This window comes from Scomber japonicus, chromosome 24 (genome assembly GCF_027409825.1).
Source record: "Scomber japonicus isolate fScoJap1 chromosome 24, fScoJap1.pri, whole genome shotgun sequence".
Classification (NCBI taxonomy): Eukaryota; Metazoa; Chordata; class Actinopteri; order Scombriformes; family Scombridae; genus Scomber; species Scomber japonicus.
In genome coordinates this window covers 14,403,019-14,421,773 of record NC_070601.1, presented here as the reverse complement: position 1 = coordinate 14,421,773, position 18,755 = coordinate 14,403,019, and the positions used below count along the sequence as shown (strand labels likewise).

General features: G+C 39.1%; 1 protein-coding gene across 1 annotated transcript in view; it reads right to left on the bottom strand.

Annotated features, from left to right (window-relative positions):
• The window catches only part of xirp2a (xin actin binding repeat containing 2a), a 51,934-nt gene extending 35,172 nt beyond the window's left edge, over positions 1 to 16,762 (bottom strand). Inside the window, exon 1 of the mRNA XM_053314370.1 lies at positions 16,649 to 16,762. Coding sequence (XP_053170345.1) covers positions 16,649 to 16,678 — 30 coding nt within the window. The 5' untranslated portion in view covers positions 16,679 to 16,762. The remainder of the gene's footprint in view (positions 1 to 16,648) is intronic.
• Between the last annotated feature and the right edge of the window lie 1,993 nt (positions 16,763 to 18,755).

Here is an 18,755-nt window from a genome sequence, read left to right as displayed (position 1 = left end):
CCGGAATCAGATCTTTCATTATGTGAACTAGGGATCATCTGATGTATGGTGAATCAAGGATCAAACTAAAGGCCTTCAAACAAAGTGCTCATAGCCAAACAACACTTGAAACCATTGAAAATCTAACAAGCACGCCCACGTTATACAGAAGTGAATTTCTCTCTCAAGCTCTGTTTTGTATCTTCTTCACTCTGCCTCCGAGTGGTGTTATGAACAACTACAACACGTTTGCGTTTATACATGGTCCAACAACTACTAGACCAGTGTGTAGGATTTAGTGGTGAGATTGCAGCTTGAAACCAACTGAATATCTCTCCCCTAAACCTCCCCTTCCAAGTGTGTAGGACAACCTACTGTGGCAGCAAAAAAATGTGAAAAACATGAAAAACATATCATCACACGTTCCATTCCTGCTAGATGCTACTAAATTCTACACACTGCATCTTTCAGCAGAGTTGGATAAGTGGATCTCTCAAGGTCTGTCACGTCTGTCTGCTATAGGGCTACAGCCAATTTAGCTTAGCATATAGACTGGAAACAGGCCTAAGCAGCTGGCTTGGCACCTGTCCAAAGGTAACAAAATCCACCTACCAGCACCTCTAAAGCTCACTGATTAACATGTCATATCTGGTTATATTGGATTCTAGTGGCAGAAATAGTTTGACACAGCTGGCCATAAAACCACAAAATCAACACTTGTATTTTTGTACATATTACACTAATGAGAGGCATTTATATTTTAATTAATGAAGTTTAAAGTGGCTGGTAGGTACATTTTGTTACCAGACAGTGCCAGGCTAACTGTTTCCCTAGTTTCTTTAAGCTAAGCTAACATGCTACTGGCTATAGGTTCATATCTACATAACAGACAGATAAAAGGGTGGTATCAATCTTCTTCTCTAACACAATATCTGTTGATCATATTTGTGGCAAAGACACAGAGTTTGGAAGATCAGAACATTACAAATGACTATGAGTGAAGTTACCAAATTGCCAAAACTAAGAGCTACCATGAGTCTCTGCAGCACCTGCCACTACTTTGGACTCAAATAGCTCAGAAATTGCTCCAAGTGGTTTTGCTGGACTTGAAGATATGTAGAGGTAGCTCAAATCAATAAGGACTGCTGGTTCGATATCAGATGTGACATTTTGGAGGAGAGAGGTCACCCACCTCAAACGGGACGTACTCCTTAAACACTTTTAAAGAATTTATTTTTGTATTTCTGGCTGTTCCTTTTTCTACTCCCTTCTCCTTTGCTCTTTCATTTCCCTCTCCTGCTCTCCCTATTTATTCACCGTACAGTCCATCTATCTACTCCTTTCTTTTGTTCCTTCTTTCTTTGTGTCGAGGCAGATTTCTGGCGCGCTCGAATGTGTCTCCAGCTTGTTGCCAATCGGATGGTCCAACGCTTCAATGCAGATCTATAATAGCTAAAAAAATGTGTAAAAAGCTTATTCCTCTGCTCCTCTATTTTCACACCAAATTCCCCCGCCAATCCACTCAGACTTTTACTCGATTAGTCCACCGCATGTCCTCTTGGCATTTTCCAAATGATACAGTCCATTTGAGACTGTTAATTTAATGCCTATGAGCCATTCATGTCTGTGATAGGGGCTGTAGCTGTAGTGAGTGGCGAGTGGCGAATCACTCAAGGGGCATGCCAAGAAAAGAAGTCACACATTACTCACTGTTTGGGTACTTCATTTTAAATTACAGGATTCCTTTTTCAACACACACACATACACACACACGCATACACAGACACTGTATTTTCATATGCAGTTCACCCACATGCACACTCCCTCCGACAGCTCTTGGACAAAGTGCTTCTGGCTGTGAAAGCTGCCTTATGGGTTTGCTGGCATAACATACAAGTGGCTGCTCTAAAACATGACTCATGAGGTTCTACAACAGTAAACAAATCACTGGGCTGACCAAGGCAAACTGCTTACTTTAGATGTGTTTCTCTGAATACGCCTGACCTTCTCCAAATGATGTGAACCAGTGAACCAAAGGTCTCAGCAGTCATTCTGAACTGTTTTTATGCAAGAGGAGCATCACAGTATTTGTCCACTGCTTTCTGAAGCCTGGATTTGAGGTCTGTTCCACAGCTACTGGTCTGTATCACATAGAAAGCTCAACAGTTCTAGCTCTCTATGTTTTACATTGCTGATCCTGGCAAACTGGTGTCACCGAAGCTGGTTATCAACTGGCTTAGTTAACTAAAGGTTTATGCACCTAGGTAAAAGATGGCAAAGTTCTTAAAGGAACAGTTTGACTTTTCTGTTGTTGTTTAACCTACAAAAATTGGAGTGTAAAAGGATTAATGTGTGGTTGTTGATGACCTGGGTTCTTCCCATCAGGCAGTCAGAACTGAAGAAACCTGTTGGATCTACGGTGAGTCCCAGGGTTTCAATGCTCTTCTGACCAACATCTGGAATGCCTCTTTTCACCTGTCCAACCTTGGGCATCTTTTCTCTATCCTGTTATTACCATCATCAAACAGCATCCCATATCAGTCATAAATCTCGTGATTCTTTCAACTCTTACAATCAGATTCGTCTCCTTTCATGAAGACAGATAAGTAGATGGGGATAAACACTACCTAGACTAAGGTCAACATGCATACATAGTTCCCAGGATCGACCGACTATAAATTCCTAACCTTGCAAAATTCCTCTCAAACTATTCCTTTAATTACAATCCAGTCACATGTAACATTAACAAAAGTATGACTAGAGTGCTGACATGTAATATGATGTGATAAAAGTTGGTTATTGCGGTGGAGAAATGCGATTGAGTGATAAAACATGTTACAGAAAGTAAATGTGAGACTTGAACAGGTGTATCTGTTCAAAATGTTGCATTTATAATTTACTGGGATAATTAATAGAGAATGGATTGTCTTCCTAATAGAAAGTGACAGTGGGTGTACTTTTTTGTTTTATATTCTTATTTATAATTTTCATATCATTGAGAACTCTTACAAAGTCATCTGCTGCAGTGACTGAACAATAAAGTAAAATCATACTAAATATTCAGGGATCCTGTCCTGCACTGGGGGGGGGGGGGACTGCATCAATTTTACACAGATAGTTAATTAATTTCACGCTTGTGAATAGTTTTATATATTCAGAACAGGAAGTATGTGTTACAAAGTAAGAGCGTTGAGTTTGAAGGACATTTACCAAACACTATTTGAATTAAGATCAATAAACTTCACTCAAGATCCACTTATTTGCTTTCTGGAGCTTTCAACCACATCTAATGGTCTTCAAACTCTATTTATTGACAGCAATTTCTATTTATTGAGAGCATGTTGTGTAAAATGCAGTTTGGAGGTCTGGAAAAACCTAGGAAATGCACCTTCAATTTCTTTCTTTTTTTGACAATTAAATTAATTATATTACACTATGGGAAATGTAGGAAAAATTAGCTTTTAGGTGCTAACAATCAGGACATTTTATCCTATACTACATATTTTTTTAGCTTTAACTGCATCCTCTTTGGCTTTGGCTTCAACATTCAGCTGCAGCTGGCTGTATACTCTGCAATGCCTCAACCTCTGGGGCAAAATCATTCAGGCTGTGAATAAATAGTTGAGTGAATGAACGCATGAGTGCCTGAGTGAGAGGCCTTGTTAATTATATGAGGTAATTTTCATCTTGACAGAGACAGATATTGTGAGAAGAGATTGATTTGCACAAAAAAGATCTAATAGATTCAATCTACAGGGGTGCAACCCATTTTGTTCACATTTACCCAAGTCATGTTTGCAATGTTTGGAAGTATAATTGAGTTTTTTCACATTTACTACTTTTATATTATATTTATGTGTTAATGTCTGTGTCACACTGTGCTTAAAAACAGCTTCCACAGTTTATGCAACCTATCAAAAGACGGATATAAAAATAAACCCTTTAAGGCAACATTTTCTTCAGGGATTATTTCCTGTGTGACTGTCATTTCGTCTGCTGGGTGTCAGGTGATTGATATTATGCAGTGGAAAATGAAACCACTCAATCTGGACGTAATGAAATAGTAAAGAGAAACTCTGACCAAATTAAATTAAGCCTCTGTGTTTATTGTGATGGATTGCCTATCATTGTGGGACTGCTGCATGTATAGGAGTGAACAGTGGGAAAAGGAACCAAAGCCTCATACCTCCCTCCAACTATTCTGCACAGACAAACCAGGAATAATGTAAAACTCTGGGCCAATAAAAGAGCACACATATTAGGCAAATTCATATACCGTACAGGAACAACTATTCCATTGAATATTCTGCTCTGGCGGGCAAAGTCAAGAACATTATCCTCCAACAAGGGAGTAAATACTTGCAAAACTAATGAAATACCTATCAGGCTCAGTTGTACTTTGTGTCTAGTGCTAATGAGCAACTTTTGTTACACTGAGACGATGAACTACAACAGGAAAAATCTCTCAGCTTATTTTTTAGCAGAGAACAAGAGACAACAACAATAAAGCAGCAAGCAGACAAGTCTCATAATGCCTGAATTTGGATCTCAAGGCTAATCAGTTGACGACTTCTATCACATCGTCTTTGTCGGTGCGACTGTGTGTATTATTTTTTTGAAGTTCATCCCGGCTTTTATGCCATCCTCCCTTCCTCTCCCTCTTCTCTTTGTCTAGTATTTGGCAGCCACTTTCTTTTGGCTAGTGTTTTTGTTTGTGCCGGGTGCCATAAGCGCTCCCTTCTGCAATACGGCAGAAGTATGAAAACTTTTTTTTTGTTTGTTTGTTTTGCAGCCGCACAATCCTCTATCGACTGTCCTCATTATGACATAACTGAGGCATAGAGAGAATCGCCTACATCAATATTTCAAACTCTCGTGGGTAAACATAGGCACAAAAGAGACACAGTCCAGAAAGAGAGAGGAAAGAGGCAAGAGGCAAGAGAATGAGATGAACCATAAACCACAACACAAGTACTGTAGTAGAACTGAGATGATGGACGTACACATAAATGGACAGACTGAGAAAGAAAAGCAAAGTCAGAAGGAAGCCAAACAGAGGAAATAAACCTGATAAATAGCAGAAAATGATCGATGGAGAGCTAGAGAAGGCGACTGTGGGAGAAGGAATGTGTTGTCATGCTGATTTTAGTTTTTCTACCAAGGCCAGCTGGGACAGAATGGATTAACTAAAGGCCAAACTACCAGGCAGAGTCACAGTGAAAAGCTAGGAGGCAGACAACGGCACCAATAAGAATTCTGAGAGGAGAGTAGAGGGAATGGAAACTAAAAAAAAAGGACAGGGGACAAACCGACATGTAGCGAGCCAGGACAAAGCCAACAGGGATGTATGATTCATATTCATTGCCACACAAACAGGTAGCAGCTGCAACAGATGGGATATTTTATACTAGAGCCTTGCTGTACAAAAAGCTGTCTTGCACACATTCTTAAGAATTGGAACAAATCATGTCCTACCAAAATCCACCTTAACATTATTACTATAAACAAGCTTTTCTTTAAGATTAAAGTATTTTACATATATATATATATATATATATATGAAATCAATATAATTCATAACACATTTTGGACCACTTTCACTCTTTTCTGTTACTGCGCTTAATTACATGAGACTACTACACAACACACCCACTTTACTACATGATACACCCATTCTACTACACAACACACCCACTTTACTACATGACACACCCATTTTACTACATGATACACCCATTCTACTACACAACACACCCACTTTACTACATGATACACACATTCTACTACACAACACACCCACTTTACTACATGATACACCCATTCTAGTACACAACACACCCACTTTACTAGATGATACACCCTTTCTAAAACACAACACACCCACTTTACTACATGATACACACATTCTACTACACAACACACCCACTTTACTACATGATACACCCATTAAACTACACAACACACCCATTCTACTTCACAACACACCCACTTTACTACATGACACACCCATTCTACTACACAACACACCCACTTTACTACATGATACACCCATTCTACTACACAACACACCCACTTTACTACATGATACACCCATTCTACTACACAACACACCCACTTTACTACATGATACACCCATTCTACTACACAACACACCCACTTTACTAGATGATACACCCTTTCTAAAACACAACACACCCACTTTACTACATGATACACACATTCTACTACACAACACACCCACTTTACTACATGATACACCCATTAAACTACACAACACACCCATTCTACTTCACAACACACCCACTTTACTACATGACACACCCATTCTACTACACAACACACCCACTTTACTACATGATACACCCATTCTACTACACAACACACCCACTTTACTACATGATACACCCATTCTACTACACAACACACCCACTTTACTACATGATACACCCATTCTACTACACAACACATACACTGTATACATGATAAACCCACTCTACTACACAGCACACCCACTTTGCTTTACATTGGCCACTTTACTACACAACACCCACTCGACTACACAACACACCCACTTTAATACATGATACACTCACTTTACAACATAACATACCCACCCACTTTACTACACAACTTCCCCCCCCGTGTTAATAGATACATATCAATGACTAAGAAGGCTGTTTACTTCAAATATATTTTCTGGTACAGATGGCAAAACACAACCTGTCATTAGAAGTAAAAAGAGGCAGAAACAGAGTACCAGAGAACAAGAAGAGAGAGGACAAATAGTCAGCCAGACAGAAAGGCAGTAGAATTACAACAGAGTGAGAAAGATGGAGAGTAAGTCCACTAGATGAGAGCATTGATGAGCCAGGTGTTAGCAGACAGTCCCCTGCAGAAGAGAGAGCCAGGAAAAGATATAAGAAAAGTGTCATGAACTCTCCACAGACCATGACTGAGAAAATGATTAGTGTGAGAAGCTCCTCTATTAGACTAACATCTGCTAAGATTCATTTTCAAGGTTTGGATGACATCTATAAAAATCGGAAACAAGCAAAAAGATAAGATTCATGTTTGAAATTGCTTCCTGTGTTTTCTGGTTTAATGATGTAAAAACAAGAAGGGTGGAGGGGGCACCTGAGTTATAGTTATTGATTTTGAAACAACAGTGCAACAAGTGCATGATTGAATATATGCAATTACTACTCCTTCAGTTGGCCGTCAACTCTGTCATTGAGGAGTCATCAGATGGATATTTTTTGTTACAGTCATTAAATATATGTTCATGATCATTTACAAAGCTAGTTTATGTCAATAATACTGTAGGTTTCTATGGTACACTTAATGTGTCTTCTTTGTGTTATAAATAAGAAAGACAAATCACATTATCAACAGAAAGTAACTTGTTTTTGATACCTCAAAAACATTTCCTTCATGTTTTATATCATAATACTGTGAGGTTTTTTTGTGCTTTACAGAGTTGACAAAATTCAAGCCCTTAACTGTAAAAAGTGCTATTTAAGGAAAAATGAAATCACTGGGAGGTTGGCCTGTCACAAGGTTTAATAGCCAAGACTTTGATCTTTCGAAATATATTTTTGCAGCATAATTGAAGAGTAAAAGTCATCCCCCGCCCCCAAAAAGGTTTTGCCCCAATTCTCAAGAATGGTAGCTTGATATATGAGCAGAGGGCATATATATATATGTATTACTGCTCTGGTTGCAGCTCATGCTTCATTTTCCTCTCTGGCAGTTTTTTGACACAAAAAACTTTTCATTTTTAGGTGAAAAAAAGCTGGTTGGTGGGGTTTTTTTCTGAATACATGATGCAACATTTAGTCAGAGTTTCCCCTCAGTGATATTTGTGGTTCTGTTGTCTACTGTCAACACTCTCCTCCCTTGTGTCTTCTTGAAAAACAGCGCAGAGGTATCTACTCTTTATTCTTTATTCTCCCGAAACCTCTGTTTCATTGAGTGTAGTTAAAAAAACTGGATTGAATATTTTCTTAATTAAAACTATGACTCTGTGTGACTCAGATAGTGTCAGGTGTGGTATTTCACATTCAAAGACTGTTGGCTGGTTCTATGTGACAAATATTTCCAAAAATCCACAATCCACAGTGGATTTCACCTTCACACTGTCAACAGCTCGATCCTCGCTCATTTACACCTGGGAGCCGCCCGGCACAACCTCAGCTGTCTACTGCTGGTCACCGAGCAGCGTCACCGGAGCAGTTGGAGGTGATGACTAAAGCTGCTGCTATTTTTATATCATTTCTCAAGGGGAAGTGTCGCTACAGGGAAGCCAGGAGGTAATCCAGTAAATGGCAACACGGATGTTATTCAATGAAGATGACCTCAGATACAGATGTAAGTAACGTTTCACATATATCGGATGTAGTAATATTACATATGGTTCCTGCTATAGTTACAGATTTACACTAACATGGCATTATGTTCATGACAAAAAAATGCTGTTTGTACATGCATGTTAATATATGGTAACCTACAGTACTGTATGTGCTCATATGATTAAACATAAAATTAAACGGTTATTGTATATATAGTGTTTGTATTTCTGAACATATGTTGAAATATACAAATAATATGTGTTTATTATATGAATGCATGGCAGTTACTTTCTTTTTGTTGACTCATGTATAAAGTGCATCTATGCTCGTATCTTTTGGCCTCAGCCGGAGCTCCTCACTCTGTATTCTGGGCCTTTCTTCCCCTGATTATCAGTTCTCCTAAGTAGGGCTGAGACCTGACAGACATCTGCTTGTCTCCAGGGAGAGAAAGTTGTGGGAAAATTGAGAAAAGGATAGAAAAGAAAAGACTGTCAGTGTCAGAGATTGTGCAGCCCCGAAGTCGGGCTTGATGAAGCTTATCATTATTGAAACATGAATGTAATTTGTTAATCAGACTCTGACCTGCTTCATCTGCTAAAATATGAACTCTCTTCATTTCACCATTTTTGATTCTCTCTCTTTAAACCCCCCTGCTGATACACTCTGAATCTCTATCGCTCCCGATCCATCTTCATCTCTCTTACCCTCTGGCTTCCCCTCCCATCCACTCTCTCAGTCCGCACTTGCACAATATGGTCCTATGCTCACTGAATGTAAATCATATTTCAGTGTCTTTCATCAGGCTCTGTGCTCTCTTAATGTTCTGTGAGCAAAGCCAACATCACCAGGCACTACTATTTATACATGACGACTTTAAAGTGGCTTGGGATGCGGCTCTGTTTTCAGCCTCTCCAAATATACACGCAACCATGGAACTGACATCGGCTGACAAGCTGCATACCTCGTTGATATTCTGGGGATTTCAGTCTATAATTGTTCGAGTTTGTAATACAAGCTCATGCAGGTGGATGAACTTCATGTCACCTTAACATACTGACTTTTATATTAAACCAAAAAGTCCAGATCAGTCCAGATTGATCCAGACTGAGATATTTCAACAACTACTGAATAAATGATGAGATGATCAATCCAAATGACTTTGATAAGCCATTTTTTTCCCCCGTCCATCGTGAGTTTGAAAGTTGACAACTATTGGATAAATAACCATGAAATTTGGGCTAATGCTTCATTTTACAGGTCAGTAATTTCCTAATAAATTCCCACTGAGTGTTCTGGAAAGAACTATGCAATTTAGTGCTAATTATTGAAAAACTGGAGACAGTGTTCAATTAATTCCAATAATTAAAATGAATTAATTGCTAGTGTAACCTAGACAGTCTTTTTTGTCAGTGTGCAGCAGGCCAGCTGAAGACAGAAAAATGTAAAATTTATCTACAGACAGCACACCAACTCAACATGAATGAAGAATAAGGTTTCCACTAATAAATGAATAATTAATTAATTAATTAATTAATATTACTTGGGTTTACACTAAGCCGCTTTTTTTTCTTTTTACTAAATTAATCTGAAAATCTATTCATATGAAACCAACAAAACTTTAACAAAAAAAGTTTGTGTCTGTCTGTTTACCTAACATTATTCAACATATTATGGTGGAAATTACAGACCTCTAAAGTAAAAACTTTAAACTTCTAAACTAGCAGTTAGTTCAAAGCTCACCTGCTTATTAGCAGCCTCACAAAGATGCTAGCATGACTGTTAAATTTAGTACATGTTCAAAGGCAAAGATTTGCTTGCAAACATGCTAACCTAAGGTGAAAATGTTAAACTTTATAAGCTACCTGCTTCATGTCAGCATGTTAGCACTGTTATGTTAGCAGTTAGCTCAAAGCACTGCTATTGCCTATAAGTGCAGCCTCACAAAGATGCTAGCATGACTCTGTTAATATAAATCATTTTCCTCATTAAATCTGTAAAGACTCAAATATGGCCTCAGTAGAAGCTTTAAATGAGTTAAGCTTTGGTTGGCTGCTTCTTGTCTATTAATGCTAACGTAACTTGCATCATAATTTGGCATTCTGTATAGTATTTTAAGCACTTGTAACAAGCATTTCTACTCGAGCAAATGAGTACTGACAGCCAAACTGTTACTATTTAATATGCTAAATTGTTCAATAAAGTTTAATAAAAAAACACAAACAGCTTCTAAATGAAGCACGTTCTACAATATTTGCAAAGACAAAGGTGCTACTTTATTTAAACAGAGGGAGTTGCTAACAATAGATATGGCCTCCTCTTCATTAAATCTGTAAAGCTACACTGTGTTTGGTGCTAATTGCCATTTAGCTAAACTGACATGGTGAACATTACCCTTGCTATACATGACCATGTTCATTATGAGCATACTGACGTGGGTATTCAGCTACAGCCTCCCAGAGCTGCTAAGACTGTGAACTCATTGTTCCGCGTGTTCCTAAACTCTCTGCTTCTCTTTGCTTGTGTCATATAGTTTAATGATTGAGCTTTAGTTTTAAGATACAGCCAAAAGATTTGCCTTTACAAACCTTGTCTGAGGAGTCCTTCCTCATTTTTTGCTATGGCAACGATGAATGGCAGAAAGAGAGGGAGATGGCAGCGTTGCCCTCACAATGACATAGTGCCATATCTACAATAAATGATTAAACCAGTAAGCCTTGAGGTCTTTGGCTAACTGTTGAACACATGCTCTTTGGGGGCTGTGGGTGTCAAATTGTGTTAAAGAAAAGAAAATCTCAGTCACACAATGGTCTAAATGGAAAGAAGCCTGCAGATATGCATTCATTATAGCTACAGGAATGGATTATCACATGTTGGAGTGAATATGCACATGGTTTCACGGTACAATTGAATTAGCAAGTATTGACATCAACACAGTGCAGACTGCAGAGCTTTTATTCATGTTTCAATTCACCAAATCCATAAACAAAACTAATGCCAGGTAGTCAAATGAGTTGGAGTTATCTGAATGAGTCAAAATGAAACAGGGATTGTTTTTTTTTTCAGAGCTGTGTTTGGCAGACCACGTAATAGTGCAACTATTCTCGGTAGGCGAGGTGGAGAGCAACAAGTCATCATCACATAGCAGCTTAAGCAATGCGTCACACACACACACGCGGGGCCCCGCTGCCAGCTCCATTAAAAGATTTGAATCTGTGAAACTGAGATGAAAGAGATGCCTGGTAAAAGTTAATGGAATTTTTACGAGCTCAATGGACTTGATGAGGACGCCGGTGTCCTCATCAAGTCTGGATCAATTTCTTGCAGGCACATTGCGGCGTTTAGTTTATTTAACATTTAATTAAGTGCGTTTAGGAACGGTGGTGCATATTGATTGATTTTTTTTTTGGAGGGATGGGGGTGAAAATAGTCCACATTTAGCAAAAAGCCTCATTCTCATCGTTTGACGCTTTTAAGTGTGATAATTGAACACGGCAGAGTGGCAAATTTGCCACTCTTTGCTTAAAAGCAGCAGAAAGGTGACTTTGCTTTAGAAGTGAACTATATGAAAAGCCTGATGCATGTAGTGTTAGAGTTAGCAACAATGACGAGTCAGGATATGAAAATAAACTGAGGGAACATTCCAGATCTCTAGTACCACTGTCCTCATTTATGTATACACCTCATGGAGTCAGACTACTGCCCCCTCCCCCCTCCCCCCCAATAACCACCACTGAGTCCACTTGATAAACTTCACCATGTTATCCAATTAAACAGGTGTGACCAGCTTTGCCCCAATGTACAAAATCCTTTAACAATCTTTTATATTGTATCAAATTTACCAACCACATCAGAATTAGATATTTTGCCAATTATGCAAATCCACATAATCTGACAGGCTCACACATTTAAAAAAGCCATTTTAACAAACCTCCAGGAATTAAAAACAAACTCCAATTAACACCAGGTGATTAGTAATTGTTCCACTATGATAAACTCCTGATAAAGTGTATATAATTTACCCTCCTTCTCCTGCACTTTGCTTCATACAGTGACTGTTCCTCACACAGTCTCATAGATGCCACACTGCCACCCACTGGCCAATACCTGTCATCACAGCTTGAATGAGTGCCAGCACTGCACATAAGTATGAGAAACATTTATGTAACCACTAATTAATGCCAGAATGTTTTAATGAGTTAGTAAAATATAATGGCCCATTCTCTCCACAGTGCAAATGTTCAGCATTATTGATGAATGAACAGATTTTGTGCATATTTGGACGCATATGAATTACTGAAAAGTGTGTGCATGTGTGCTTCTAGAATTCTAGCACCTTTGCTTAATATGATATGACATTGCACCACAGTTTCACCTCATCTGTCTTATACATGTGCATCAGTGTGTGTGTATTCTTCCATGACCAGAGGTTCAGACAGATGTTGTAAACACAAGCATGAGTCCCTTGAGGATCGGCCTGCTACGCAAGCAGGAAACACGCACTTTGTACTCAAGGTAAACCGTTGCATCACTTCACATCTGGGGTTGTTGGAAACAAGGACTATCCTCTTCCCCAGTGAGGGTTTTGGCCACAGCTGAGCGACCACCTGGGAATCCATCAGTCATTGTTATGACTGGCTGGCCAATGACATTGCACCGTTTAAATAAATGAAATGGAGCACAGAAAAAAAAAAAAATACAGCGCATCATCAAATATTAAGCTCAGCCTTACAGATGAGTTAGACACAAGGTCATGTTTTATAACCAGCCAACTGCACAGCTCCTCTCTGCTCTCTCTGGGAATCTGGGAACACTGCCCATACGCTCCATTAATACTGAACACAAGAAGAAGATAAGAACAGACTATAAGCACTTACGATACAATGCCAAGATACGGCATGTGCTGCAATACCAGCCTGTGACATACAGCTGCACTGCTTGCTATTTATATCATAAAAAAACATAAATAAATTACCTATTTCTAGAAGAGCTACAACAAATGCTAAACTTAAATCTGATGGAAATGGTTGTAAAGTGGGAAGCTGGTTGGCTATTACAAGTCAACAGAAAAGGTCAAAGTTAATTATTCAACAAAGCATCCCAAAAGGATTTAGTGAGTAGAATTAATGCTGGGATGGATAAGCTAAAAGATCAGTGTTTCCCATTAGGCTAATTTGTCCCACCACAGTTTCATAAATGAGCTGAAAATAATTTGACACATCTCCTAATAACATAAAAGAGCTCTAATATTGTGTTTTATGCTGTTGCTTCAGCCATGTTAAAATAGTTGGTTATAATTTCTTAGAGCACATGATGATGTTTTCTAATGTCATATTTTGTCTGATTAACTAAATATATTCAGTTTTCTATCATGTATGACACAAACAGAGCTTAAAATATTCATATTGGAGAAGCTGCAACAAATACATTTTTGGCATTTTTCCTTTTTATTATTTAGTAATAAAATGGTTACTAATTATTTGTTCTGTTCTTCACTTGAGTAAGCAATTAATCATTGCAGCTCTAACTTTTCATCCTCCTGGTTTCAGCACCAAGTAGTTGGTCATATTTGCTGTGTCATCGCCATTCATGTCTATACAGCCAGTGTGTTTAGGATTGTTTACTAGAGCACAAAATTGTTTACTAGAGCACTACGTTTTTCAAAAATCTAACCTCTTAATCTTGCTCTCAAAGTGCACCAGATTGATTCATTTAACTTTAAAATTTCCTTTAAAGGGGAATATTCCCTCCAACCACCTCACAGCCTCACAAAATCCTGTGGGAAACACTGAAGATGCATTCAGGGATAAACAAGGAGATACATGCAGGGATAAACAAGGGAGAAGAAATACTTAGTAGAAACAAACTACCAGTATAGAGGAGACGAGATGAAGAAAAACAATTGCATCACTAATTTAAGCATATTCCCAGTAACAACAACAAATGTCTACTTTCATCTGACAAAGCTGTTGAGCAGAGTTGCAACTGTCGTCCATCTGGAGCAAAAGGAAATGATGTAAAATTAAGAGCCACCAAATCACCAGAAGAAGCATGTTGGGGTGGATGGACCTCCAACTTTGACACTGTTTGTTTACTTCCTATTGATGGTCTGTGTTGGGTTTCTTTTAACCAGAACAAACATAATCCTGCAACCCAGAGTAACCATAACAACAAAAACATATGAAAGAAAGTAAGAAGGCTTGATTGGGATTGGGGAGCAGAAAGCCTCTGTTACAAAGTGAGGGTGTGGAGTTTCAAAGGCGTGGACCTTTACCAGACAGGCATCGTCTAAGGAAAAGACATAAATATGTCCTGTATTTGGAGCTAGATTTTAAAAGTGCATTAAATGATTATTTTTTTGGGACAGGACGGGCGCAACATGGCAAATTTGTTAGGAAATTGCTGCTTATTTACACATCTGGCAGAGAGCATGCAACATTAGTATTCATTTTGAGTCATATGGCTAACCACCTGACAAAATAAATCCAATCTTACTCTCCTTTTAGCTCTGTTCTGCTCTCCATCAACTCCTCAGACATTCAGCGATAAAGCTGCTAAATGCTCAGTTAACTGACTAGCTGCTAACTTTATATGTGTCTGCTCTTAGTTCCCATAGAGTGGATTTACCAGACCTTTCTCCCTGAAAACAGCTGTCTGCTGTGACTGGAAAAAAAAACGCTGATGGGAGCATCAAGTAGAAAGTAAAGTTGCAAGCTGCAGACCCAAAACACTGTGCCAAAAAAGAAGAAGCTGAAATTCTCTGTGGAGCTGAGGAGAACTGCACAGTCTGCAGGTGATAATTCTCTGTGGGTTCATCACTGTGACAATTCACACTTAGTCATGTGATCCTTTGCTAATAGAAAAACTCTGATTAGAGCAGCTTTAAGAGTCAAACAGAGTCTGATAACATTGAGCCACACAAACAGAGTATAAAGAGAGTTTTACACATACTTAACAGTCAATGAAAGACTCTGGAATGTACAAGCTGAGCTCTTATCGCTTGTGATTGTTATGGCTCAGACTACAATAGCTGTTATGGCTCATACGATCATGTCTGAAAAAAATAAGGATCCATTAGCCTTTTTCCTCAAGACTCTCTAGACCAGATATCAGCTTTTACAGCTGGACTGAGCAGCAAAAAGAAACTTTCAAATGATGCTATCTTTGACTTTGGCTTTAGTGATGTGGATCATTAACCACAGTAATCTGTAAAATGTTTTCATCTTAGGAGCCAGATGTGATTCTAATAGATCCATGTCCACTCTCTCTCTCTGTGTCTTTAGCCTTGTGGAGAAGCTCCGTGCTGCTTGCAGCCTCAGCCGACATACCAATTACAGGGTTATTTTTAAAATCCTGCTTAACCATAAAGCTCTCCAAAATAGCTCTTAAATAACAGGGTGTCGAATATCCCTGTGGCACTGCACTATGTGTATCTGTGCCACCGGCTAGCACTGGCACACACTGAGGAACTACATTCCCCATGATGCATTGACTCTTTGGGATTTTATTGAGTTTGATTTCAAGTTTGGATACTATGAGGAGAGAAAGGTTTGCATCACTGAGCTCATCAGCCCAGAGCATGTTAAAGATTTGATGTCACAACCACACTGGGGCAAAAAAGTAGGTCATGTGGGCCTTTTTTTTTGCCTCCTCATCAGACATTTGGTAAATGGGAGGTTTTCTCATAATGACCCGCTTTACTTCCAACAGACTTAGATTTTCCTCTCACAGAAGCCAGCTGAGATGGAAAAACAGAGCGTGAGAGAAAGCCACCCTCCTCTTCAGCAAGGAGACGTGGTAGTGTTTGTCCAAAATCAACAAAACGAAGGGGAAAAAACCCAAATTTTCAGCAAGTGAATCATATCTGAACTCAAAGCAAATAGTGAGATAAGCTACATCCTGTTTTGTCTATGCTTTGCATAATTGCTGCAAATATTTTCCAGTCATTATATCCTATAAATAAGCCTCCCATTTGGTCAACCAATAACGTCCTACCTCATTATATAAAGCTACAGCTTACATACCAGCAGTGAAATCTACAGTGTACAATTTGCTCACTCAGACACCAGAACTGTTTTGCCAGAGGCATGACCTCATGGTCGTGTCTCCATAACTGACTTTTCAAGTATCTTTAAAGGTTAGTGAAGCTTTTTATTTCATTGAAATGCAGGCTGCATCTAGACTATCCATCTATCTGACACATTCAGCACAAAGTCAAGGCATGGTAGTAACCTGACAGCCCATTAGCCTGAAAATAGTGGAATTTCATTGCATAAAAAATACAATTTAGAGCCAAAAGATTAAAAAAAATCAGCAGTACTTACTGTGTTTGCCACAGCAGGCTTCTCAAACATCCTCTTCAGGCTATCAAGTGGGATGTCAAACCTCTCAATCCTTTTAGCAGCCTGCAGGTCCTCTCTGAGCACTGGATCGTCTGATGCCTCTACCTGTGGCCCACAGTGACTACGGGAAACGGAGCCTGAGGTCGGCGACACGGCCCTCGCCACCTCCTCTCCATTTCCTGATTGAATTTCCATTGTTGTAAGAGAAACAGTATCTCCTCTGCTTTTCCCTTCAGGCTGGCGTTTTGCAGGGGAAGTCTATTGTATGTGAGGTGAATTGGGAGGGGTGAGGAAGTGAGAGATAAAAAAAAAAAAAAGGATTTAAAGAGAGGGTGAGGAATAGAGATGAAAATGTAGGAGTTGCTGGGGTTCCTCTTTGTCTGCGAGGCTCTCTGGGTTGTGTGCAGGCACAAAGCGGCTGGAGGAAAGAGGAGGAGAAAAGGAAAAGTTCACAGGGGAAGTTTTTTCCTTTCTCGTCTGCCCTGTAATTACTCATACACACACACACACACACACACACACACAGAAGCCTGTGTAAACTCATGTGGGCTCAGAAAAGCAAATTGAGATATGAGTTGTGAGAGCATGCCACAAGAGTGACAACAAAGAAAACACAAAAAGAGAGGGTGAGGAAAAGAGAGTTCTGAAAAAGTTCTGTGCTCTAGAAACAGCTCAAAAAACATTCTTAACATTATTTTATCATCTTCATATTTACTTTTAAGCATGATTTTGTACAGATGTAATATTAAAGACATCTGAGGTATAAAACATTGTAAATATGATAGATTTTCACCAGCTGTAAATCTGTTATTGCTGTTGAAAGGAGATTTTAAGCAGTGCAACCCCTCCCTTAGGCCAAATATGTGGACACACACACACATGCAAACCAGTCCCCACATGGTGCAATAGGAACTCATGGGAAACTCTCCCACATGCTTATTATTTCAATCAAAAGATTCCAAATATTTGCTCATACAGAGCCCGTTACATAAATAGTGTTGGCAGTAATTTATCACATTGGTAATAGCTTTTTTTGCTCAGTGAGGGGTAATTGTGATAGAGTAAGGGATTACAATTTGAAATTCAGACAGTTAATAATCTCAGAGATGCTCTTTTACTTTGACAATTAGGGGGTCAGCTTGTTCTCTCTTGATTTGATGGAGTGTTGATGTTAGTTTAGTCTAATTGCATTCAGTGTACAGACCGGTCCAGGACAAATTAGCTTGGCAGTTACTCCAAATTTCTCAAATGTACACATGCAACTTTCTTTTTTTGTTTTCAAGATTTTGTTGGCATAGAATCCTTTATTTATCAGTAGACCAACAGGAAACATGGGAGAGAGAGGGGGATGTGACATGCAGCAAAGGACCTCCAATCAGGATTCGAACCAGGGTCGGCTGCGTACATGGCATGCACGCTAAACACTCGACCACCTGTGCGCCCTGAATATTGCAACTGAGGACGGGACTTGTGGACTGCTGCTGTTTTAGACAACGTTGAGTAAATACCTTCAAAATGTAGGCTAACTTCTTGTTCAAATTTGATATCTTGTTTTTGGTTTCTACACATTAAATGGAGAATATTTGTGGTCATCTCTGTTGTCATGGTAACAGTAAACACTTGTCTTGACTCGCGGTTGGAGACGGGAGGTGAATGGTGGCCATGGCTACTAACGCACCACCTCCCCATAAAATGCAAAATTATCTTATCAGGTCACCTTATATTGATGTCATCTTATTCTTGCTTTTAAACATGATTTTGTACAAATGACATGTTAAAGGCATAGTAAATTCTCACATGCTCTCCATCTGTAATATCGTTTTTGCCGGCTTGACCTATACCTATGCTGTCGTCTTTCTAGTAAGGATAGGCTAATGCAACGTAGGGAAATGTGGGACCCCAAACACTGTGAAGGTAACAAAATAAAAAGTGTTAAAAGCTGACAACAATGCAGTTTGATCAGCTGGTCCTCAGTGAACCTCTGCTGGCTTCCAGGAAACAGCTTTAATAGCTTTTTCGCCTCACCCATCCTGTCTTTCACACCTTCCTCTACCCTCCTCACCCATCGGTCCAGTTCTTGGGCGGGTAG